Source organism: Nomascus leucogenys, chromosome 22a, assembly GCF_006542625.1.
Source record: "Nomascus leucogenys isolate Asia chromosome 22a, Asia_NLE_v1, whole genome shotgun sequence".
In the NCBI taxonomy this organism is placed as follows: domain Eukaryota; kingdom Metazoa; phylum Chordata; class Mammalia; order Primates; family Hylobatidae; genus Nomascus; species Nomascus leucogenys.
This window is the reverse complement of record NC_044402.1, coordinates 78,850,999-78,874,368: the sequence shown is the minus strand read 5'-3', so window position 1 is coordinate 78,874,368 and position 23,370 is coordinate 78,850,999. Positions and strand designations below refer to the sequence as shown.

General features: G+C 41.6%; 2 protein-coding genes and 1 pseudogene across 8 annotated transcripts in view; 1 reads left to right on the top strand and 2 right to left on the bottom strand.

Annotated features, from left to right (window-relative positions):
- Positions 1-1,193: 1,193 nt before the first annotated feature.
- On the bottom strand, positions 1,194-12,115 carry PJVK (pejvakin). 3 transcript variants are annotated; one of them, XM_030802349.1, is made up of 6 exons: positions 10,874-12,115; positions 9,508-9,697; positions 8,602-8,797; positions 6,991-7,132; positions 4,491-4,608; positions 1,194-1,832 (listed from the first exon to the last, which is right to left on the bottom strand). In XM_030802349.1, the coding sequence occupies exons 1-6, from the start codon at positions 10,997-10,999 to the stop codon at positions 1,540-1,542; spliced, it is 1,065 nt and encodes a 354-aa protein (XP_030658209.1). In that variant the 5' UTR covers positions 11,000-12,115; the 3' UTR covers positions 1,194-1,539. The 3 variants fall into 3 exon arrangements, with proteins under 3 accessions (XP_030658209.1, XP_030658208.1, XP_030658207.1); XM_030802347.1 differs by lacking the exon at positions 10,874-12,115 and adding an exon at positions 2,367-2,465 and having other exon boundaries at positions 1,432-1,832; positions 9,508-10,482; XM_030802348.1 differs by lacking the exon at positions 10,874-12,115 and having other exon boundaries at positions 9,508-10,482.
- On the bottom strand, positions 7,492-8,528 carry LOC105738296 (annotated as a pseudogene). Its single transcript, XR_004027982.1, has 2 exons — positions 8,498-8,528; positions 7,492-8,410 (listed from the first exon to the last, which is right to left on the bottom strand). The product of XR_004027982.1 is annotated as a nuclear migration protein nudC pseudogene (transcript).
- Positions 12,116-12,126: 11 nt separating the features above from the next.
- Positions 12,127-23,370, top strand: part of PRKRA (protein activator of interferon induced protein kinase EIF2AK2) — a 20,676-nt gene continuing 9,432 nt past the window's right edge. The window contains exons 1-6 of one of the 4 annotated variants that reach the window (XM_003253779.4): positions 12,127-12,465; positions 13,020-13,189; positions 16,696-16,777; positions 19,728-19,806; positions 20,841-20,958; positions 22,539-22,633. In XM_003253779.4, coding sequence (XP_003253827.2) covers positions 12,179-12,465; positions 13,020-13,189; positions 16,696-16,777; positions 19,728-19,806; positions 20,841-20,958; positions 22,539-22,633 — 831 coding nt within the window. In that variant the 5' untranslated portion in view covers positions 12,127-12,178. Of the gene's footprint in view, positions 12,466-13,019; positions 13,190-13,274; positions 13,514-16,695; positions 16,778-18,337; positions 18,800-19,727; positions 19,807-20,840; positions 20,959-22,538; positions 22,634-23,370 lie in introns of those variants that run through there. The other 3 variants (XM_030802344.1, XM_030802346.1, XM_030802345.1) reach the window with 3 other exon arrangements.

The following is a 23,370-nucleotide window of genomic DNA, read 5'->3' as shown; positions in this document are numbered from 1 at the left end:
GCCTCACAGATTCCAAGGAATGGAATCTTGGGCCATGCGGTGAGTATTATAGCTCTATTAGAAGTCATGGGTCACGGAAGAGAACCGTGGAACCCAGTGACTAGTGTTCAGCTCAATTAGAATGAACCCAGACACTTAGCCATGCAGGAACAATGGCAAGCCTTTAGCTCGATCAGGAGTGGCAATGGGCGCCTCGCTGGATCAGGAGCACAGCGGACACCCTGCCAGATTCAGAGGGATGGGCGTCAGTGACGGGTCTGCGACAGCGGCAAACAACAGTGGTGGATGGCGAGCAAAAGCTCAGCTCGAGCCATAACAAACATGGACAAGAAGAGTGCAGTTGCAAGATTTAAGAGAGTGAAATAGAGTGAAAACAGAACTCCCATTCAAGGAGGGACCCAAAGGGGGTTGCCCTGAGTTCTAGAATTTTAACATTTTATTCATTTTATAATTATTTTAATAAAGGTAAATAGTAATGTAGTTTGTTTATGAAAAATTCAGATTTCTCAACAGAGCAGATTAAAAAGATCTTTCAGAATTGAATATGTTAAATGTTTTAAACATTTTAAAAGAAACAGATGTGTCTTATCTGTCTTAACTTTACAATGACCGTATTGCATTTTATGAAGATAAAACTCGTGAGCATACCCACATCATAGAATGGCAGCCCATTACTACTATCAGTCACCTTGTTAACTGTGTACACAAAACCCCATGTTGAGTTCAGTGTGCTTTTAATTTGATACTGCAATTAAACATTTAGGATTGCATTAAATTATTAACACATTTTTCTCATTTTACCAGACCAAAGGCAATAGCTGAAACACCATAAAGTTGCTACTTGTGCAGTCTTGTCTTCCTTACATATTGAATTGAAAGTTGATTGAAAATAAAATTGGTATTTAGAAAAATCTCTTAATTATATAAAAAGTTATCTAGGCCAGGCACAGTGGCTCACGCCTGTAAACCCAGCACTTTGGGAGGCCGAGGAAAGTGGATCACAAGGTCAGGAGTTCAAGACCAGCCTGGCCAAGATGGTAAAACTCCGTCTCTACTAAAAATACAAAAAATTAGCCACGCATGGTGGCAGGCGCCAGTAATCCCAGCTACTCGGGAGGCTGAGGAAGAGAATTGCTTGAACCCAGGAGGCAGAGGTTGCAGTGAGCTATCATGCCACTGTACTACAGCCTGGGCAACAGAGCAAGGCTCTGTCTCAAAAAAAAAAAAAAGTTAACTAAAATGATAGACTACATCCCAAAAATGATTCTAAAGTGACTGGCAAGATTCATAATCTCTATTCTGAATTTTATACGTAAATCTTTTTTGATCTAAACAATGTTATTAATTTTCATGACAACTTAAGAAATAGACACTACTGTCATCATCGCTACTTTATAGATAGGGAATATGATACCCAGACAGGTTAATTTCTTTTTTTCTCATTTTAATTTAACTCATCAAAGCAAATCTAGATAATTTAGGGAAGGTTTGTGGCACAACTGCACCTAAAACACCAACACGGTATATTCATTTTTCATTTTATTTCATCCTCTTGTGCCAAATATCAAAACAAGGAACTGCATGAAGTCTCACATACTTCTGACCATCAACAGAACACTGAAAGCACCCATAAACTGTCTCCCTTTTGAAGTTCCCCATTCCACAGAGTATGCAAGGCCCTTTGGGAATGTTGTGATTAAGTAAGTTAACTCGGATATGGGTCCCTTCTTTGAGTGAAATATCAGTCATGCTGAGAGGTTTGTCATAGTAGTCAGAAAAAAGATCATCCAAGTAAAGCTGTGAATGAGAAATGACATCCATCACTCTTCTATCTAAAAGGACAAAAACAACAGAAATGTGTTAGAAGTGAAAATGAAAAATACATAATGCAAATAGCATTAATAAATATGTGAATCCACTAGTCATGAAATAATTTGGGTTTTTTTTTTTTTTTTTTTTGAGACAGGGTCTGGCTCTGTTACCCAAGCTGGAGGGCAGTGGCGCAATCTCTACTTACTACAACCTCCGCCTCCCGGGCTCAAGTGATCCTCCTACCTCAGTCTCTCAAGCAGCTAGGACTACAGGTGCACACCACCACAACCAACTAATTTTTTTTCTTTTGCATTCTTTGTACAGATGGGGTTTTCTCACATTGCCCAAACCGGTTTCAAACTTCTGAGTGCTAGCAATCTGCCTGCCCTGGCCTCCCAAAGTGCTGGGATTATAGGCATGAGCCACTGTACCAGCCAGGCTTTTAAATTTAAATTTTTCCTTAACAGATGGGATTACTGAATAGAAAACCTCATGTGTTAAGCCAGGAAAGAAAAAAAAAGAAAGACATTCACAGTACTCTTCAATGGACATACTTCTTTCAAATAGGATATTTCTCAACCTGTACAGCAGTGCAAATGTTGCCGTTTCTTCCCTTTCAAATCCTCCTTTTGACACTGAAGTGACACAAAGGTCTACAAAAAAAATTGTTAGAAAATGTTATAACTTGAATAATTCATATTTTATTGTTTGATGGGGTGATGAATTCTAGTACAAACCATTCATTGTATTTTTTTAAAAGTTAACTTTTACATATTTTTGGAAAAGGTAACATTCACATGGTACAAAATTCATACAAAAAGGAGATACAGTGACAAATAGGTCTCTGGCCCACCCTGCATCCAGCCACAGTCTTCTACCTCAGGGGCTCAGGGGCGCCCATTGTTTAAGTTTCTTATGTTTGCTTCCAGAAATACTCCATATATTTTATAAGCACAAAGAAAGATGTATATATATATATGTATGTCTATAAAATTATTTATGCCCAAATAGTTACATATTATACTCAGCTCTTTAAAAATATCTATTAAAAGTATTATATTCTTATTGGCTTCATAGTATTCTCTTGCAAGGATGCACCATTATTTAGTCTCCTTAATGTTGTTTCCAATCTCTTGTTATTGAGGACTGAATATACTTGCACTCATATCATTTCATATATGTATAAATATATCTGTAGGGTAAATTCCTAGAAGTGGAAGTCCAAATTATATATATATTTTAAACTCTTGTGGATATATCAGTCCATTTACATTCCTCCCAACCATCAATAAAACTGTAAAAACCTAAAGTTATCCAGTTAGAACTTACTTAATAAGACCTAGTACTTAGAAGCAAAATAGGGTGACTATAGTCAAAATAATGTAATTGTACAGTTTTTTTCTCCATCTTAGACTGAGAATTTGTACATTTTTAAATAACTAAAAGAGTATAATCGGATTGTTTGTGACACAAAGGATAAATGCTTGAGGGGATGGATACCCCATTTTCCATGATGCGATTATTATGCACTGCATGCCCGTATCAAAATACCTCATGTATCCCATACATAAATATATATATAATCTACTATGTAGCCACAAAAATTAAAAATATTTTTTTCTTTAAAAATTTACTTAACATGTAGTTTTGTTTTGTTTCTGGACTCCCTATTCCCTCCTCCTACAAAATTGCAGAAATGAACAAAAACAGGTCTAAAAACATTTGCAAATTACCATGGCTAGGGGCTCCCTTTCCTGATCCCTTGGGCTACACCTGGACTTGTTCCAGTTGGCCAACAGACCTTAAAGACCTGTGAAATGTAGAGACCTAAAGTGAGCTGCACTTAGGTATTATACAAGGTGACAATTTTGGAGGAAGTATTTTTACTTTTTAAAGTTATTTTTTAGGAAGAGTGCAAGGGGAAGCTGGGTCTATGATAAGTAAAACTGAAGTAAGAAAAGCTGTCTTTAGATGTCCTGGTTTGGGCATCCTAACACTTCAGGCATCCTACTATCTACCTACTCTTCTGTTTGCTACCATCAAAAACTACCAATAAGAAGGTCATTTATTATCTCCCCATGTAAGCTAAGGAATACAGATGGCATTTTAGCTCTTATTTATAATGTTAAATGGGGTAGTGGAGAGTTTACAACCTTCACCAAGAAGCAGAAAAGCGGAGTGGGGAAGCAGGGAACAGAGGGCCTTTCTCAGCTATTTTGCCCAAGCGTAAGATTGACAGTGCTGGCCGGGCGCGGTGGCTCACGCCAGTAATCCCAGCACTTTGGGAGGCCGAGGCAGGCGGATCATGAGGTCAGGAGATTGAGACCATCCTGGCTAACACAGTGAAACCCCGTCTCTACTAAAAATACAAAAAAAAAAAATTAGCCGGGCGTGGTGGCAGGCGCCTGTAGTCCCAGCTACTCAGGAGGCTGAGGAAGGAGAATGGTGTGAACCCGGGAGGCGGAGCCTGCAGTGAGCCGAGGTCGCGCCACTGCACTCCAGCCTGGGCGACAGAGCGAGACTCCGTCTCAAAAAAAAGAAAAAAGGATTGACAGTGCTGAGAGCATCTTCTATAATTGTTAGACACGAGAAATGAGAGAAAAGAGAGAGAGCACATGCCGTATTGAATGCTCCTTAAAAATATAATGATTTGTATTTCATGCAGACCCTTAACTCACCAAAGGCACCATCCAGGTATATGAAGAGTTCAAAAACACTGAAAGCTATGGTTGTATGTGCTGGGAAAACAATAGCTTTGTCCCTTCCCTTGGGATTCTGTTCATCCATAAAGTGAAACTATATTGAATAAATAAATAACATAATTAAGGATCATAACATGTAAGGATAGCTTTCTGGAGAAACGAAACATTTCCTATAATCCTACCAAAAACAAAACAAAAAATTCCCAAGTAAAGAATTATTCTGCTTGAATTAAACCACTTTTTATAGCAGAGATCCAATTGGTCCAACAGAAACTCCTGGTCTATATTAGGAAATATGTCTGCACTTTTCACTTACTTTGGTATTACAGCCCATGATTAGTGCTACCACAACCATAATGCTCTGGAGTAGAAGCCTTTTCTTTTTCAACAGGAAATCTTAGAAAGCAGTGCCAGAGTTAAAGTTTTCAGCCTAGCCTGTCTACCATTCCAAAGCTCTCCAGAGCTTTTAGTAGCTTTCTAAAGCAATCACCAACAATCAAGTAAATGTTTCAGTTTGTGCCTCAGAAATGATCCAATGTTAATCAGAATTTGACAGGCAGCTGAATATACGAAAATAACTTTTATTTGCAAAGACTTGAAAAGATTATCTTTGAACCCTATCTTTCTAACAGTTGGTTTTAATCCAATCAAGTCATTATTAGGTGTCACTAAATGACAAAGATAAACAATATCATAATTGAGCTGAAAATTAAACACAGATACTTTTCTAACTTTTTTTTCAGAGACAGGGTCTCTCTCTGTCACCCAGGCTGGAGGGCAGTGGCACAATCATAGCTTACTGTAACCTTGAACTCCTGGCCATTCCTGCATCCTAAGGTGTCCCCGCTAAGTCCTGAGCTCGAACCTGCAAACTGCTGGTTGGACAGGAAGCCTATAGTCGTCAGCTGAGCCCGTGGCCCCGGGCCCCTAGTTGGGTGGCTGCTGGCCCCAGAGAAGTCCGAAGGCAAAGGGATGGTTTGGAGAAGAGGCTGCTACATCTTCCCCAGCACAATAGCGGTGGGAGGGACCACAGCTTTTCAAAGGCTCCCAGATTCTAAAAGACAATGACCCAAACCCCGCAGGGAGCCCCCTGCCTCAGCCTTCCGAGTAGCTGGGACTATAGGCGTGTGCCACCACACCCAGCTAATTCTTTTATTTTTTGTAGAGACAAGGTCTCATTATTTTGCTCAGGTTGGTCGTGAACTCCAGGTCCCAAGCTGTCTTCCTATCTCAGTCTTCCTAAGCACTGGGATTACAGGCATGATCCACTGCGCCTTGCCGCTAATATTTTTTAAAGGATTTAACTAACTTTGAATAAAGCATGTATGGCCATTGATAATATTAACTTTGAAAAACTATTTGAATATAAAAATATAAATTCAGGCCGGGCGCGGTGGCTCGCGCCTGTAATCCCAGCACTTTGGGAGGCCGAGGCCAGCGGATCACGAGGTCAGCAGATCGAGACCATCCTGGATAACACTGCCGGGCGTGGTGGCAGGCGCTTGTAGTCCCAGCTACTCGGGAGGCTGAGGCAGGAGAATGGTGTGAACCTGGGAGGCGGAGTTTGCAGTGAGCTGAGATCGCGCCACTGCACTCCAGCCTGGGGGACAGAGCGAGACTCCATCTCAAAAATATATATATATATAAATTCAGCTTTAAAAAATTCAAAGTGTAAAAACTCTTATCACTTAAAAAAATCAATTCAACTTAAGCACTCAATTTTTATTGTTAAAACAGCACTTAAATAGTAATATGAGGGACTCCAGTATGCATGTAATTTCACAAGGATTACTGATTTTGCATTATGTTACACATTTTTTTTTTTGGTTGGGGTTTTTGTTTTGTTTTGTTTCGTTTTGAGACGGAGTCTCACTCTGCCACCCAGGTTAGAGTGCAGTGGCACAATCTCGGCTCACTGCAACCTCCACCTCCTGGGTTCAAGCGATTCTTGTGCCTCAGCTTCCTGAGTGGCTTGGGGTTACAGGGGTGCACCACCACACCTGGCTAATTTTTGTATTTTCAGTAGAGATGGGGTTTCTCTGTGTTGCCCAACTTGATCTCCAACTCCTGACTGCAAGTGATCCGCCCGCCTCGGCCTCCCAAAATGCTAGGATTACAGGCGTGAGCCACTGTGCCCAGCCAAAAACTGTATCACTTAAAAATAAAATCAATTCAACTCACTCAATTTTTATTCTTAAAACAACACTTAAATAGTAATTTGAGGGACTCCAGTATGCACATAATTTCACAAGGATTACTGTTTTTGCATTATATTACACATCTTTAGAATCCCAAGATTTTGTGTTTTTTTTTTCATATTCTAAAGCAGACATTGCTGTGCAAAATCCTATACAACCGCAGCTCTTTCATCAGAACATTTCACAAAATACACAAGTCTGAGTAGAAATTCAATACTTAAAAAAATTCCCATGGCAACCCTTTAGTTAGTAAGAGAAGCCCAACGAGTGTGGTTTACCCGCATTGCTTCCCCTCGAATTCCAGCATGCACAGACAGTGAGCACTGTCGTGTGGTTCGGATGCTCTCCATGACCACACACAATACTGCCTTTCTGCTGCTCCTTGACTGACGTATCAAGCTGTGGTCAAAGTTAATTTTTCTAAAATAAAGAAGATACATTCACAAGACTCTATAACATCTAATTACACATAATCAAGTACATTTTTTGCTATCATGTGTTATTCATAGTTCACCTAATAGTAAATCAAGGCAATCCTAATAGTCAGAAAATACACCCATAAGAAATGTAATAATTTGTCTCTCCTCTCTATTTCCTTAAAACATGCTTATGCAGAATGTTTCACTCATCTGTTGAAAGTCTGTTGAAGGGGACTCTATTTGTTGCAGAGAGATTGCTGTATTATTTAAATCTAATAATTTAGCAAATGTGTGTAGAGCAAAAGTAATTTTGTGGAACAATTAAAAGTTTTGTTTAAGCCAAGCGATTTTTTTTTTTAAGCAAATCCTTTTAATGTGTAACAGCAGGCCAACTGGGGAGGACAAGACCCCAAGTCCCAGCCTTTCTCCTGATGCCCTGGGACCTGTGTGCCTGGGCCAGTCCCACACCTGCCCCAAGCCCTGAGGCCCACAAGTCCCAGAGAAGAGTGGGAAAGAAAGTTGGGTGGTTGCAGCTCAACCCCAAGAGTTCAGGGAGGAAAAAACAGGGGCTAGTTGAATTTAGCCTTGGAAAAATCCATCTCCAGATGCTGATCCATGAACTTCTTCAGAATCTCCTGTTTCTTCTGTTCGTCTGAGGTTGGCAGCCCCATGGACTTCTGTCACTGGTCATAGATCATCTTTTCCACCATGCTGCAAGTCTCACTGTCCAGGTCTGACAGCTTGGAATTCTCAGGGTTAATCTTCTTGGTATTGATCTCAGGGTCACTGGACACCAAGCGGCTCTACCACTCCATATTATTGATTTTCTCCAGATGCACAGTCACCACCTTGCCGTCCTCAATGAGCCATGAGCTCTTCTTCACCTTCACTTCGTTGTAGAGCTCCCCATCGATGATCGCTGGCTGCCCCTTGAGCCCCACCTTGAGGTGCCGCCGCTGGATGTCCACCACCACGTCCTTCCGTTTCAGCCGGAAGTTCACATGGAAAGGGACCGCCAAGTCCAGCTCCGACAGGGTCTTGGTCCAGCGGTAATTGGGCAGGTCTGCCCTGTTGCCTAAGTTGGGCTTCAATTTTCCTTTGTCCTTCTCATCTTCCTCCTCCTCATCTTCCTCAGTCTCCTACTTCCCTGGGGAGTCAAGGCTGACATTCTTGAGCTGGGCCTCATGATTCTCTGCATCCTTTTTCTGGTCAGCCTCTAGCTGCAGACTCTCTGCCTCTTCATCAGTTAGCTCCTTGATCTGGGGCCTGGGATCTCTGACTTAAGACAAGTGATTTTTGATATCTATCCTAATTCAAAGTTTGGATATACTACTAATGTATTTCAAACATATCTAGCAAATTACACTAGTAAAATACAACCTCAATGTTTTAAGCATTCTTTGTAATGAAGTTTATATAGCTGAAGTATTTAATGAAAACACTGAAATATATTAGGATTATTATACTGACCGTGTAGTAATTTCTTTGAGTAATGTTGATACTTCCACTTCATGTTTGGTTACTATACCAAACGAAGCTTTCACTGCAATGGAATCTGATCCAGCAACATTGATCCCAACGTCATTTACAATATGGTTACCTCGCCTTCCATAGAGTGAAACATCTGATTCATCTTCATAATTCAGTAATTGATAAGATGAAATACCTTTATGAGAAGAAACTCAGTATTTTTTAAACGTCTTTATCTTATGTAGATTATATACAGTAACATGTTAATTTACAATTGAAGACTCCATTACCCAAATGTTAGAGAAAGGCAACATGACTCACCAAGATTTAAAGTAGTAATTCAATTAATCTTACAACAAAAAGAAACACATAGCCAGAATTCTTAAAAGGAACTCAAATTTTCTATTCAGCCAACAGAATTTCTTAAGCATCAAGATCCACTGGGCAATTAAAAGAAAAATAAGCGTTTATAAGCAGTAACTCATTAAAACATCAGCTTATTATATAACCTACCCTTCAAATACATTTCAGTTTACCAATTGTAATAATTGAATTGTAAAAAATAAATACAAATTATTTTCATCTCATTTGACCATATAACATAGGTAAGCCCAAATAGTATCCCATTTTATAGATGAAGAAATATGTCATATTCTAAGTTGATTTGGTTAAAACAATTTATAAAATAATTGATAGATTTGAAAATTATTTGACCAATAAGAGATTTGATATTATACAAACTTTTGGCATTGTTAATCTTAATAATGTTATTATACTACCATCATAATAAAAGTTGCTTTAATCATTGAAAATGTGTATTACTAACGTCAGTAGCATATATGACCTATGTTTAGGTTGCCAATAATACAGATGAATGAGTTGGCACTCCCAAACATTTAAACTTACCAGCTGAAATTTCTCTGTCTCCTAGGAGAATATCTTTCAGTGTAAAAGGTGTTGAAGTAAATTTATATCTAGGAAACAGAAAGCATCGCTTCTTTTTTACCACCAGACTTAGAGGTTGATATCTGTCAGCTTCACTGAGGCTTGGAACAGGAACTAATCTCCCTCCATCTCCAACTTGCTTGACAAAGCTCTTGGTAGCAGCAGCAAACATATTAAAATCAAAACGTCATCAACTGCAACCCCCAGATAAATCCATTTTTAAAGAGGAAAATCAGGCACAAAATTAAGCATTGCTTGTTTTTAAATATAATTATACATCTTAAAAATACAAAGCATGGTTTCACCAAGTAGTTTACCACTGTATAATTCACTGCCTCCGCTCATGTGCTCAGGTAATGAATTATAGATCAACGGTGTAAAATGATATGCTAAGAGCATGTTTAATTTGGAATGGCAGGCTATAGCACTGAAATATACACAGAAGACTAATAACGTAAAAATATGACCAATGTCTATGATAAGGATCACAGTAGATAGTGATTTGCCACTGGCAATGGGCCAATTTTAAGGGACGCATATAGCGCTGTGGGAAGCAATGCAATTTAGGCACTAACGATAGTCCTGGATAGAATCTACAGTGGACCTAGTCCAAAGGGAATTCCTTTACAAGTCCACCACTGGAATTTTGGCAACACGAAAGTGCTGTTTTGAATCCTCATGGCATACAGTTCATTGAGCATTCCATTCATTTTCCATCTTATATGCTTACAAAACTGTGTTTAATATTAAATATGAATTCACAGATATAAACAATTATATGCAGATATTTATTTAAAAAATAAAGCCACATTACATATAAGTAACCAAGTAACTATATAAACTATTACCTAGTGGTTTCTCGCTCTGAAGTTGGGCACACAGACTCTATCTCTTTGAAATGGAGTCCCGCTCCATCTTTTAGTTTCTTTTTTTTTTTTTTTTGAGACAGAGTCTTGCTCTGTCACCCAGGCTGGAGTGCAGTGGCGCAATCTCGGCTCACTGCATGCTCCGCCTCCCGGGTTCACGCCATTCTCCTGCCTCAGCCTCTCCGAGTAGCTGGGACTACAGGCGCCCGCCACCACGCCCAGCTAATTTTTTGTATTTTTAGTAAAGACGGGGTTTCACCGTCTTAGCCAGGGTGGTCTCGATCTCCTGACCTCGTGATCTGCCCGCCTCGGCCTCCCAAAGTGCTGGGATTACAAGCGTGAGCCACCGCGCCCGGTCTTCTTTTTGTTTCATTATTATCCCAGCTACTCAACCTCTAAGAAGAGCTATATAAAGTTCTGGCCTGTTTTTAAGTAATTTTGTGGCAAAAAATGAATTTTACCTGAGTGCTGAAATGTTTTGCCATAGGTGTTAGGCGGAGTTCATATATTTTGAAATAGTGACTATGTAGCCCTTCCAATAAGATATCCATTAAAACAGTGATGGATAGTAATCTATATACATACATATATAGACGGAGAGGAAGAAAGAATAGGCTCTAATTAAAGCATCAAATGATATAATTTGATTAGATTCTGAACATCTTTCACTTGTTTTCAAGCATCCAGGGCTCACATGCTAACAAAACAACAAACCGCTTTTTTTTTTTTTTTGATAACGGAGTCACTCTGTCGCCCAGGCTGGATGGAGTGCAGTGGCGCGATCTCGGCTCACTGCAACATCTGCCTCCCGGGTTCAAGCGATTCTCCTGCCTTAGCCCCCCGAGTAGGTGGGATTACGGGCGCATGCCACCACGCCCGGCTAATTTTTCTATTTTTAGTAGAGACAGGGTTTCACCATGTTGGCCAGGCTGGTCTCGAACTCCTCTTACTTCAGGCGATCCGCCCGCCTCGGCCTCCTAAAGTGCTGGGATTACAGGCGTAAGCCACCGCGCCCGGCCATAAATCACTTTGAATAATATCCTTTCGTACGAATAGCATTGTGCAAGCAATCTTCCGTAACACCGAGTAAGCACAGGGGGGCATTTCTGCTAGTGCCTAGCAAGTCCCTGGAGAAGCGACACGACATCTAATGGCCCACCAAAGGTGCTGCATCCCAGGCAAACGCCATTACAACCGACTACACAGGTCCCCGGAAAGACCTTCGTTTACTCCTAACGTGTTTTGCTGGGATGCACTGACCCAGCGTTCCATCTCGCGACGAAAGCCCAGAAGACAAAGGAGCCGCTTGGCGGAAGGGGTGGGGGTGTTTGGACGTCCCCGCGTGTTCCGAAACACAGGGCTTGGGGACCCGAAGAGCCCACCGCAGCCCCCTGGAGTGTATATATCCGGGGTCTCAAGCTTCAGGACCAGGCCCGGGAGACTCCCTGGAATTCTGCCTTCGGAATTTTAAAATCTTTTTCTTAAAGTGACCCAGCCCCCAATCCGTCCTCCCCACAAAGGCTTCACTTTAGGCCTCAACGACCCTAGATCCACGCCGGACAATCCCTCTAATCCCTCTCTCCCGGCCAAAAACGGCCTCCTGCTAAGGACAAAGAACTGCGGCCTAGGGGCCAGTTACTGCAGGCTGGTCAGGGCCGGCAGGGGCGGGTGCGGAGAATCCCCGGTAGCCCAATGCCTGTGCCCAGGCGGGAGCAGGGCGGAAAGGGGGCGGACCCTGGAAGGGACAGGGGCGGAGTTGGGCCGGGATGGAGGCCCGCAGCGGAGCAGCGAGGGGGCGTAGCCGGAGCTACGCCACCAAGGCTCCGCCCCCGCCCTGCCCGCCCCCTCGCTGGAGGAACGCAAGCAGGAGGCGGGGGAGTCGGAGGAGGTGGCGGCGCTGGAGCTCCTCCTGGGGAACAGCGACCCGGGGAGCGAGCACGTCGCTCCGCACCGCACTTCCTCCAGCCGCTGAGCCGTCCCTTCTCGCCATGTCCCAGAGCAGGCACCGCGCCGAGGCCCCGCCGCTGGAGCGCGAGGACAGTGGGACCTTCAGGTCAGCGTGCGGGCAGTCAGGGCCCCAGGGCCGGGAGCGTTGGGCGGCGGGGCCGGGGCGCGGGGAACCGGCCCTCCAGAGGCATTCTGGGTAAAGCCCTGCCCGGCGCCCACGCCTCCGCGGCTGTGGGTGCTCGGCCCCGCCCTCTCGGCGGCGAGGGTTGGGGTCTGCGGCCGGGCCCCGCCCCTCTCGTGGCCAACGGCGGCGCGCGGGGCGGGCGGAGGTGGCGCGCGGTCGCCGCGCTCGGGAAGGGATCGTCAGGTTTGTCTTGAGAGGCTGCGGCGCTGCTGCCAGCCCTGTTCGGTTGAGAATCTCTCCTACCCGCATTCAAGTGCTCTCTCTAAAGACCTTGCTCACCCCGCCTGCCCCTGCGGGGTGACTGCTGCAGCGGGGCCAGAAGACAGGTGCGCCCGAGCCTCGCCAGCTCTGGCCCTGGCCGCCGGGGAACTCGGCGCCTCCCTCGTCACCGTCGGTGGCGGTTAAAACTGGCCTCTACGCTTCTGCTTCAATCTCCAGTTTGGCATGCAAAGCACACCTTTTTGTGGTTTTTGCAGTTTGGGGAAGATGATAACAGCTAAGCCAGGGAAAACACCGATTCAGGTATTACACGAATACGGCATGAAGACCAAGAACATCCCAGTTTATGAATGTGAAAGATCTGATGTGCAAATACACGTGCCCACTTTCACCTTCAGAGTAACCGTTGGTGACATAACCTGCACAGGTCTGTATACACAGTTAACCTGGATGACCGAGTGGGTTGGCAGTCAATACTTGGTGTTGCTTTTCAGTTCGGAAAAGTTCTCTTTTTGCCAGACAGCTGTGAGTAACAGGCTCTGAAACCGAGACCTCTCCTCTCAGGTCGCTAGGGCTTTCCAGCTGCATCTGATTCTCTTCCTAATTTTCTCTTCCCCAGATACCAAGGAAGCTCAGAAACTAAAAAGTTACCCAGCCATCCTGCACGGCTCTTCTCATACCCTAGGATCCTCCTAGGGTTCTTCTAAGAATTAGAGGGAAGCAGGAAAGGTTTTGGAGCAGTCATAGCTGGGTCAGTAGGTACTGTGAAGTTTCATAGATTATAGCAGATGCCAGGAGGCATGACCCCAGAATTTTCTGAGCGTCTCTCCTCTCTGTATGGACTCATTTGGCACTTTAGGTCCATTGTGCCACTTTTGATTCTGTATCCAAACAAAATAAAGGGGAGAAGGTCCTCATATATTACATAATAACTTCTAGTTTTCGAAACTGAACAGATATTTTGTATATTATCCACTTTTTAAACAAGAAGAAACAGGTTCAGAGAGATTATAAGTAACATGCGTATAGCAATGAAGTCACATAGCAATGAAATTTTAAAGTTCATGCCTTCTTTTGGTCTATGAGCTTGAGCAAATCGTAACTAAAGTTGCTCATTTGTAAATGTGGACATTATTTTTCTTATGTATCTATTTAATTGCAAACACAGAAAACATTGGATGCTAAATTTAATTTGGAAGAATGCCAAGAAAAAAAATTAGTAGGAAGGCTCAAGTTCTACCATCTGGTAAATCTGAAGGCAGCATTTGTGTCCCTGGAAGTTTGGAGTCCTTTATTTTAATTGACGCCACTTTAAGAAAAGTTTAAAACTTTTTTGTGTGAGGCAGTTAGATTGTAGGTGCTGGCCGGAAGGGTCCCCATGGGAACCATAGAGTCAACACTGCATTACTTACTTTAGCTAGTCTATTTCTAGATAATCAGGAAGAATTCAAGAAAAGGGAGGGTTTTTCCCTCTCAATGTGTTTTAGACCCCAAATTAACAACCTATGGCAACCGTTCTGCCTACGCCCTCTTCTCACACTACCATGGCTTCCTGTGCAAGCTTATCTGCCTCAATGGCTTCTGATACTTTCTAAAGGCTAATATTCTGAAATGTCTGTCTACATCCCAAGCCCAGTTACAGAATAGTGTATCAGTCTGTGCTTGCTGAGCATCTTTGCTTGGATGACACAGAGGCCCCTCAAGCCTCTCATTGTGCCAAACTGAATCCATCTTTTCCCTCAAACCCATTCTTCCTGCATTCCTTTTCTGTGTAAAGGCTCCACAGTCACCTAGTTCAGTAGAAATGTGGGTTTTGTCTTCCTAACTACTTCCCGTCTCTCTCCCTCTTGTCCAGTCTGTTATTAAACTCTATCCATTGGAGTTTAATAATCCACTAAATATCCATTGAATCTGTCTGCTTCTCTCTTCTGGCCATTGCTACTGCCTAGGCCACCATCATCTCTCACTTGGATTGTAGCTGCAGTCTTGTAGCTACACGTTTACCTTCTAGTCTTGTGATGTCCTTTTGTCACGTAACAACCAGTGTTCATTCTTTTTTTTTGAGACAGGGTTTCACTCTGTCACCCAGGCTGGAGTGCAGTGGCATGATCATAGCTTACTGCAGCCTCAATCTCCTGGACTGGAGCAATCCTCCTGCCTCAGCCTCCCAAGTAGCTGGGACTACAGGTGCACGCCACCATGCCCAGCTAATTTTTCTGATTTTTAGTAGAGACAAGGTCTCACTGCATTGCCTAGGCTGGTCTTGAACTCTTGACGTCAAGCAGTCTTCCCACCTCAGCCTCTTAAAGTGTTGGGATTACAGGCGTGAGCCACCTCACCCACCCTTAACAACCAGTGTTCTTTCTAGCATTCATATGTCTTCCTCGTCTCAAAATCCATTCAGTGGTTTCCCTCTAACCCTCTGGATAAATAACATGTTTTTTGTTTGTTTGTTTCCAAGACGGAGTTTCACTCTTATGCCCAGACTGGAGTGAAGTGGCGCAATCTCGGCTCACTGCAACTTCCGCCCCCCCGGGTTCAAGCGATTCTCCTGCCTCAGCCTCCTGAGTAGCTGGGATTACAGGCGCCCACCACCACGCCCGGCCAATTTTTGTATTTTTAGTAGAGACGGGGTTTCGCCATGTTGGCCAGGCTAGTCTCGAACTCCTGACCTTAGGCGATCCACCCGCCTCAGCCTCCTAAAGTGCTAGGATTACAGGTGTGAGCCACCGTGCCCAGCCCAATACCATGTTTCTTAACATGACTTACAGCCTTGCCTCTTACACTTTAAAAAAGCTCTTAACACTTTAGCCAAAGCCAACTACTTGGGATTCTTGAGAACATTGTGTTGTATGTTGCCTTTGAGCCTTTGCAGGTGCTCTTTTTCTCTGCCTAGAATGCTGTTCCTACTACTCCCCCATCTCTCTTCACTTTATTAGCTGTTACTCATTATTTAGGTCTCCATTTAGTTATCTCTTCCTTCATGAAACCTTTCTGAATCCTTACAAAGAGTACGAGAGCCGCTGCTTTTATGTACTCCCCTACAGCCTGCACTTAGGCTTGTTGTAACATATCCCCATTCCATACTTCAGGTGCTTATTAACAGACAAAAATCCCACACTAGTCTGTTGGCTCTTGAGGGCAGGGACCCTGTATGCTATATCCCTAATACCTCTGTTAGCAGATAAATATATGGTTTGTGTGTCTTCTCACACTTGAAGGCCACACTTGAAACATATTCCATGAGGGTATGGGAGTTTGAACTTAAAAGGAAAAAGATGGAATTCATCATTTGCCATTGTGATTGCTTACTGAAATTAGACGTCAGTCTTATCCCCAGTCCCAACTTAGCTACCCATGCAGAAGATACAGACTGTCCAGAAGATACATAACAAGCTGTCACCTTATTCCATAAAACTCTTTCCTGTTGTACCCAACACATAATCATGACTGCTCAGCCTAGCAGAGCAGTTTGATACGTTACAGGACAGGCTGTCAGAATAAAATTATGCACATTTTGCTATCAAACAATTCTGCTGTAAATGGTTCCTTTAAAAGAAACTTCTTGCTGCAGAAGAATTTCCCCTCCAGGAATAAAGGAAGAGTAAAATACTAAGCTGCATTTCTTCAGAGGTGTGACATGGTCTACTTTATTACCATGTTATGTAATAAACATATGTAATGTAGAAATAAGGATTTTTATGCAGGTATGCATAGAATTAAATATATAGAACTTTAAAAGTTATTTTTTAAAATATTTTTCACATGGTGAATATTTTATTACAGTATATAACCACATATAGTACATATTTTTATTACCTAGTATGTGTATGTAAAATCTATAGTGACTTTGTTTTGTGTATTGAAAACATCTTTGTAAGCTGCACATTTTTTGTAGGAGATAAAGACTTCTTTTTTTAAATCTTAATTCAGGTGAAGGTACAAGTAAGAAGCTGGCGAAACATAGAGCTGCAGAGGCTGCCATAAACATTTTGAAAGCCAATGCAAGTATTTGGTGAGCTAAATTTCTTTGTATTCAGCAGCTCAAAAATATTATGGCTGAGGTAAGATTAAAAATTTGAACATGCTGGCCGGGCGCGGTGGCTCACGCCTGTAATCCCAGCACTTTGGGAGGCCGAGGCGGGCCGGTGGCGGGTGCCTGTAGTCCCAGCTACTGGGGAGGCTGAGGCAGGAGAATGGCGTGAACCCAGGAGGCGGAGCTTGCAGTGGCCGAGATAGTGCCACTGCAGTCCGGCCTGGGCAAAAAGCGAGACTCCGTCTCCAAAAAAAAAAAAAAAAAAATTTGAACATGCTTACAAAGCAACAAAGTGAACAGTTGTTAGCATCCTACCTCTCAAATTCTATTTCCTTATGAAAACTTATCATCCATTAAAGAAAACTTTATCCAATCAAATCCAGCAATTAGCTATTAAATGAAGGCGCTCATGAACTAGGCTTTACTGTTTTTTTTTTTAATGGGATACAACAGTAGAAAATCAGTGCTGCTTGTAAATATTAACATTTTGTATTTAGACTTTGATTATTTCTACATTGAAGAAAACAAAGTGTGAGATGGAGAAAGATCCACTAAAAGTACTCTTTTGGGAATTCTAATTTTGAAGAAGCAGGCAGAGGTTTTCTTTTATTATATAATATATACCAAAAGAAGAGAATGTTAAGTGGGATATTCATTCTTGACATATCTTTCCAAAGTAAGATTTTTTTACTACTTTAGGTGTTTCTAGATAGAATATTGGTCCTGGAGCATCTCACATATTAAAGCAGTGTCCACTGGGTGCACTGTGGAGCTTGGCATGCTTTCACGTTCTTCTTGTGCGTACACTCACATATGCCTGAAGTACGATCTGTGTAATCAGTTTATAGTTGACAGTAGAGACCCAGGGAATTTGGGATGGGTTTTTTGTTCCCTAGTAGTAGAAAGGCTTTTGGATTAGGGGTGTAGTTAGGTTCTCATGTAGTATTCCTCTCTTTTTGTAAATCATTCTAAACTGTTTGGGTAGTTTAGAACTAACCAGTGACACGGCAACCCTCTAGATAAGCAGCTGCCCAAGACAAGCCTTGCATTTCACAAGATGATGCTTGATTCTCTAGGGTCATGCATTATAATTGATCTATGCCAGGCTGGGCGTGGTGGCTCACGCCTGTGATCCCAGCACTTTGGGAGGCTGAGGTGGGTGGATCACTTGAGGCCAGGAGTTCAAGACCAGCCTGGCCAACATGGCAAAACCCCGTCTCTACTAAAAATACAAAAATTAGCCAGGCATGGTGGCAGGTGCCTGTATGTAATCCCAGCTACTTGGGTGGCTGAGGCACAAAAATCGCTTGAACCCGGGAGGCGGAGATTGCAGTAAGCTAAGATTGTGCCCCTGCACTCCAGCCTGTGAAACCCTGCCTCAAAGCAAAACAAGGCCAGGCATGGTGGCTTACACCTGTAATCCCAGCACTTTGGGAGGCCAAGGTGGGCAGATCACTTGAGTCAGGAGTTCGAGACCAGCCTGGCCAACATGGTGAAACCCCGTCTCTACTAAAAATACAAAAAATTAGCCTAGTGTGGTGGAACGCTCCTGTAATCCCAGCTACTTGGGAGGCTGAGACACGAGAATCCCTTGGACCCAGTAGGCAGAGGTTGCAGTGAGCCAGGATCATGCCATTGCACTCCAGCCTGGGCAGCAGAGCAAGACTGTCTCCAAACAAACAAACAAAAGACATGCCAAATGACATGGCAGGTATTGGGTTCTCCCCCACTGGTGATGGCCATGCTGTTTCTGTACAGCCTGAAGGTGAACCCAACCATTAAGTACATTTGTAGAAATGAGGGGTATGGAGTGTCCTTTCTGCATCTTGGCACTTCACTTTTGTCAGCAAAAAAAGCTAACAAACTTTACTATATTTGTGCTTCTTGACAGATAAAATGGGAATTACTAAGCTGTAATCAGGCCTAAAGTGGCCTGACTTAATACAGAGACTTTCTCACTTCTCCATCACAATTATTTGGGTAGCTTCGGCATGCAGCATTGTAAGTGAATACTCATATCTCATCAGCCTATGTAAAGCTTGAAATTCTCACAGTTGGAAAAAAAAAAAACCTTGAGGAAGTGGCAATAACTAAACCTCACTTGTCATGGAAAAATGACTCCAGTTGCCTAGGTGGTAGTAACCTTGAAATGCTGCTTATTCAATTTTAAGTACTGACCTGCTAAGTAACTAGTAATTCCAAACTCCCTAGAAGAGGTTGTTCTCTTTTTCCCTAATCATAATCCCCACATGCTAAAACCAAATTCATCTAAGCCATCTATTTTCTGCAGGATACATGTAAATCTTAGAGGATTATCCCAGCACTGAGCAGATGATAGATCAAACAGATCTCTCTTCATAGTTCTGTGGATGAAAAAACAGTATTTATACATAATCTGTATTATTCACATTGCCAGGCTAAATTTTCTGGATCATTGTTACTCTTCTGTTTTTTGTATAGTTGTAACAGTATTCTTTAAATATATTTTTATGGCATGCCTATAATGTACAAAACACCACAAAGCTTATGTAGGTAAGTGATACATAGGCCCTACCTCAAGGAGCTTACAGTCTGAACAGGGGAGAGGTGTGGTGAAGGATGGACAAATTATATGTATTTGTAAGAGTATATAATTTATGGTAAAACAATTTCCTCAAGAAAGGATTAAACCATGTGTTACAATGTTTCAAAGAAGGGAGAGATTATAAACCACTGGGGTAAAAGGATAGGCTTCTTGGAGGAAGTGACATTTGAGATATATCTTGGATGACAGATCAGATTCCCATAGAAGAGGTCTGAGAAAAGGGCATTCTACGTAGAAGGAATGACAAGAGCAAAGACATAGAGAGTTAATTAGAAAATGCTTGTCATTTATTTCATAATTCGGGGGAAATTATTTTGTTTTTTAACACTTTTAAAAAATATTTAGCTTTGCAGTTCCTGACCCCTTAATGCCTGACCCTTCCAAGCAACCAAAGAACCAGCTTAATCCTATTGGTTCATTACAGGTAAGTTGTACAGTTCTTTGCCTACTGATGAAATATATAATAAGTTTGTAATGTCAGAGGGGCTAACACAAGGAATTAATATTTTAAAGACAAGATAGTGATATATTTTGTTTTCCAACTTATGATCATTAGATTTACAGAGCTAACTTGAAATTATTTTCCTATTTATGTTTTGGATTTTCTTTCCTATACAGTATTTGCCTTTGGCTTATAGAATTCTCATTTAAGATCAATAGGCCCTCAGTGCACATGGGTAGAGTGTTTTATACTTTAAGAATAGTTCTTGCTACTCTTGTGACAAATCTCTTTCTACTTCTGTTGAGACAGAAGACTTTATAAAGAGCCTACATCAAATCAGTGAACCTAACTGAAGAAAAGGAGTCTGTTTATTTGCTTATTCTACCAAAAAAATTTATATCTATACACACACAAACACACACATATATTCAGCTTTGAATTTCTATATGCAGAATATCCTTCTTGCAGATTATCCATATGCTCTGTTAGGCCATTCCCCTCCCCATTATTCAGCCAGTCCTTTGGTCTCCTTTTCCTGCACTATGAGCTTTTCTATAGTTTTCTTCACCTTCTGTCCCCCACTTCCTCCAAGTCTGTTGTTTGCTGTCCCTACTCCTCATGTGTTCTTGGCCAGCTGTGAGTTTGGAAGTCTATAGCTAGGAGGGGAGGGACTTTAGGAACTGCTAACAGTGAAACCTGTAGATGGTCTCCTCTGGTGTTCCCAAAGAGGGCGGTAGTAGCCTGTTTTTCTAGTTGAAGTCTGATACCAGCTCACTGTGGTTTAATGCAAGAACACCATTCGTAGTACAAAACTGCTTCAGTTTTGGTATTGGGGTATAAAAATATAAAATGCGGGAATGTCTTTAAGAAATAGAGGGTCTTCCCTCTTTTTTCTGTTGCAGAAAATCACTATTCTTTTCAAACATATACATACAAATGGGATCAAAATTAAGAAAACACTATGTGATTAAGCCATTGCATAAAATTACTATTAAAGCCTCATCTTGATTTTATAGGAATTGGCTATTCATCATGGCTGGAGACTTCCTGAATATACCCTTTCCCAGGAGGGAGGACCTGCTCATAAGAGAGAATATACCACAATTTGCAGGCTAGAGTCATTTATGGAAACTGGTACTTATTTCTTACAATTAAAGGCACTTGAAATATTTTCAGATGATGAATGACTATCGAAATTTCTGTTGTAATGTTTTCAAATATTTCTATGCAGAAAAATTGATACACTCCTCTTTTATTGTCTCTGACTTTCTGAGGTTGAACTTAAGTATAAATATTTAGCTTAAGATACTTAAGTCTTCTTAATTTGATATTTTTAAAAATTATAGATTATTAATAGAAAGACAAACTGCTGACTCTGTACTTTAAACAGTCTTCATTGATAAATTAGTGACTTAAAAAACCTCACTTTGGAGAAAAAGCTATAGTAAATCTCTTGGATTTTAACAGCTATTCTATCTAGAAAATATGACTAGAGGAAGATTACACTTGAAAATGATATGATTGATAAGAGACTACATGGCAAATAATTGCAGTGAGATAAAAATGAAAATTATCTTAATTATAGCAACTTCTATGTTATCAAGGATATAAACTATAAGAAACACTGTCACTATATAAACTATAAGAAACACTTTAAAAAGTACTAGTGAGAATTCCTGTTAAATTCTCTGGCATGTTTTTGTTATTTTTAAAAGTGGCTTAAAATGGGATTTTACCTTAGCTAGATAATAGTTTCAAGTAATAGGAAACTATTTGCCTTTGGGAGGTAGTGAGGGCCAGTACAGAAAGCACCAGGCCAAAAGCAGGAACCTCAGCTTCCGTCCTTGATGCAGTCCTTGATTTGCAAAGTTAAGCAAATTACTTAATCTCTCTGGACCTCAGTTTTTTAATCTATAAAACAAAAGCATGGAGGTAGGTATTTATGGTATCTTTCAACTCCAGCATCCCCTGTGCCTTTCTTATTCCTGTTAAAAGGAATTCCATATAATCGTCAGTTTAGAGAAGATCACAAGCAGGAAATAGACATTGAGAAAGAGGAGTTATAATTCAGGTGTATTTTTATAAATCTGAATAATTGGTCAGAATTAAACCAAATATGGTTCAGTAATGCTAGACATAGGAAAATACAACTATTATAGGAAAACAGAAAGCATAACTATTAAAGAAAAACTTAAATGCCTTCAAAAGTGTAAGAATTAGTAACTATACAGGCCTGGCACAGTGGCTCACACCTATAATCCCAGCCCTTTGGGAGGCTGAGGCGGGCCGATCATCTGAGGTCAGGAGTTTGAGACCAGCCTGGCCAACATGGCAAAACCCTGTCTGTATTAAATACAAAAAATTAGCTGAGTGTGGTGGTGGGCACCTGTAATCCCAGCTACTTGGGAGGCTGAAGCAGGAGAATTGCTTGAACCCAGGAGGTGGAGGTTGCAGTGAGCCAAGATGGTGCCACTGTACTCCAGCCTGGGTGACAGAGCAAGGCTCTGTCTCAAAAAAAAAAAAAAAAAGAAGAATTAATAGCCATACAAACAAAATAGCATAACAAACAAAGATATCAGGTCAGTAAGAACATAGTCTAGCATATAATAAAAACCATGAGGTTCTCTGATTAAACATAATACTTTATACGTTTGATCATCCTCTGTGGACACTAATTTCTTTTCTAAATCTACCATTTCTTTTTCTTTGTTCAGGAAAGGGGGCATCAAAAAAGCAAGCCAAAAGGAATGCTGCTGAGAAATTTCTTGCCAAATTTAGTAATATTTCTCCAGAGAACCACATTTCTTTAGTGAGTAATGTTGACAGCTATGATGTTAATGTCATTAAGCATTTCTTGCAGTAGGAAACTTTCCTTGATTTCTTATTGTATAGCTACTTCAGAGTTGCAATTTTTAGAAATCTCTTCATTATTCAGTTATACACTACCCCATTTTTAACTGCTTCCTGTTTGTGAGTCAGGATCACAGAGGCAATTAGGTAAGAGAGCTTGGGAGACACAGTCAAATTCAGAATAATAGGACGGGATCTAAAGATGATAGGCCAGTAGTGCCATTTTTGCCTTCAAAGTGACAGCGCATTTCCATCCCTTTGTTTGTTCGTTCATTCACTCAGCAAACATTTAGTGAGCTCATACTGTGTGCTAAGTGTTGTGTTGGATACTGGGTTGCAGTGAATAAGCAGTCCCTGCCTCTAAGGAGCTTACAGACTACAGAAAAGAAGGAACTCTATAGACTAGTCCTTACAGAGTGTGATGTGGGAACACAGAAGAAGGCATCCAACCAAAACAGGTTTGGAGACAGATTCCAGGAAGAAGTAATGTCTAAGCCAAGACCTGTAGAATGGGGGAAAAGAATTCCAGAGAGAAGAAAAAGCGTGTGCAAAGGCCAGGAGTGAAACATCGTATGCAGTCTAGGAGCCCTAAGTGATTTGTTGTGTGTAGAACATAGTGTTGGAGGGAGGGAGTCTCAGTGAGGCCAGCAAAGTAAAGAGGGATTAAATCTTAAAGGGACCCCTATATAAGGAAAG

What these genes read in the sequence shown, in the direction of transcription:
- PJVK (XM_030802349.1), bottom strand. Translation starts at nt 10,999, where the DNA reads ATGTATGTATATAGATTACTATCCATCACTGTTTTAATGGATATCTTA. An exon ending in TTCGAGGGGAAGCAATGCGG is followed by an intron (nt 4,609 to 6,990) that starts GTAAACCACACT and finishes TATTCAATATAG; the next exon opens with TTTCACTTTATGGATGAACA. An exon ending in ATACCTGGATGGTGCCTTTG is followed by an intron (nt 1,833 to 4,490) that starts GTGAGTTAAGGG and finishes TTGTCCTTTTAG; the next exon opens with ATAGAAGAGTGATGGATGTC.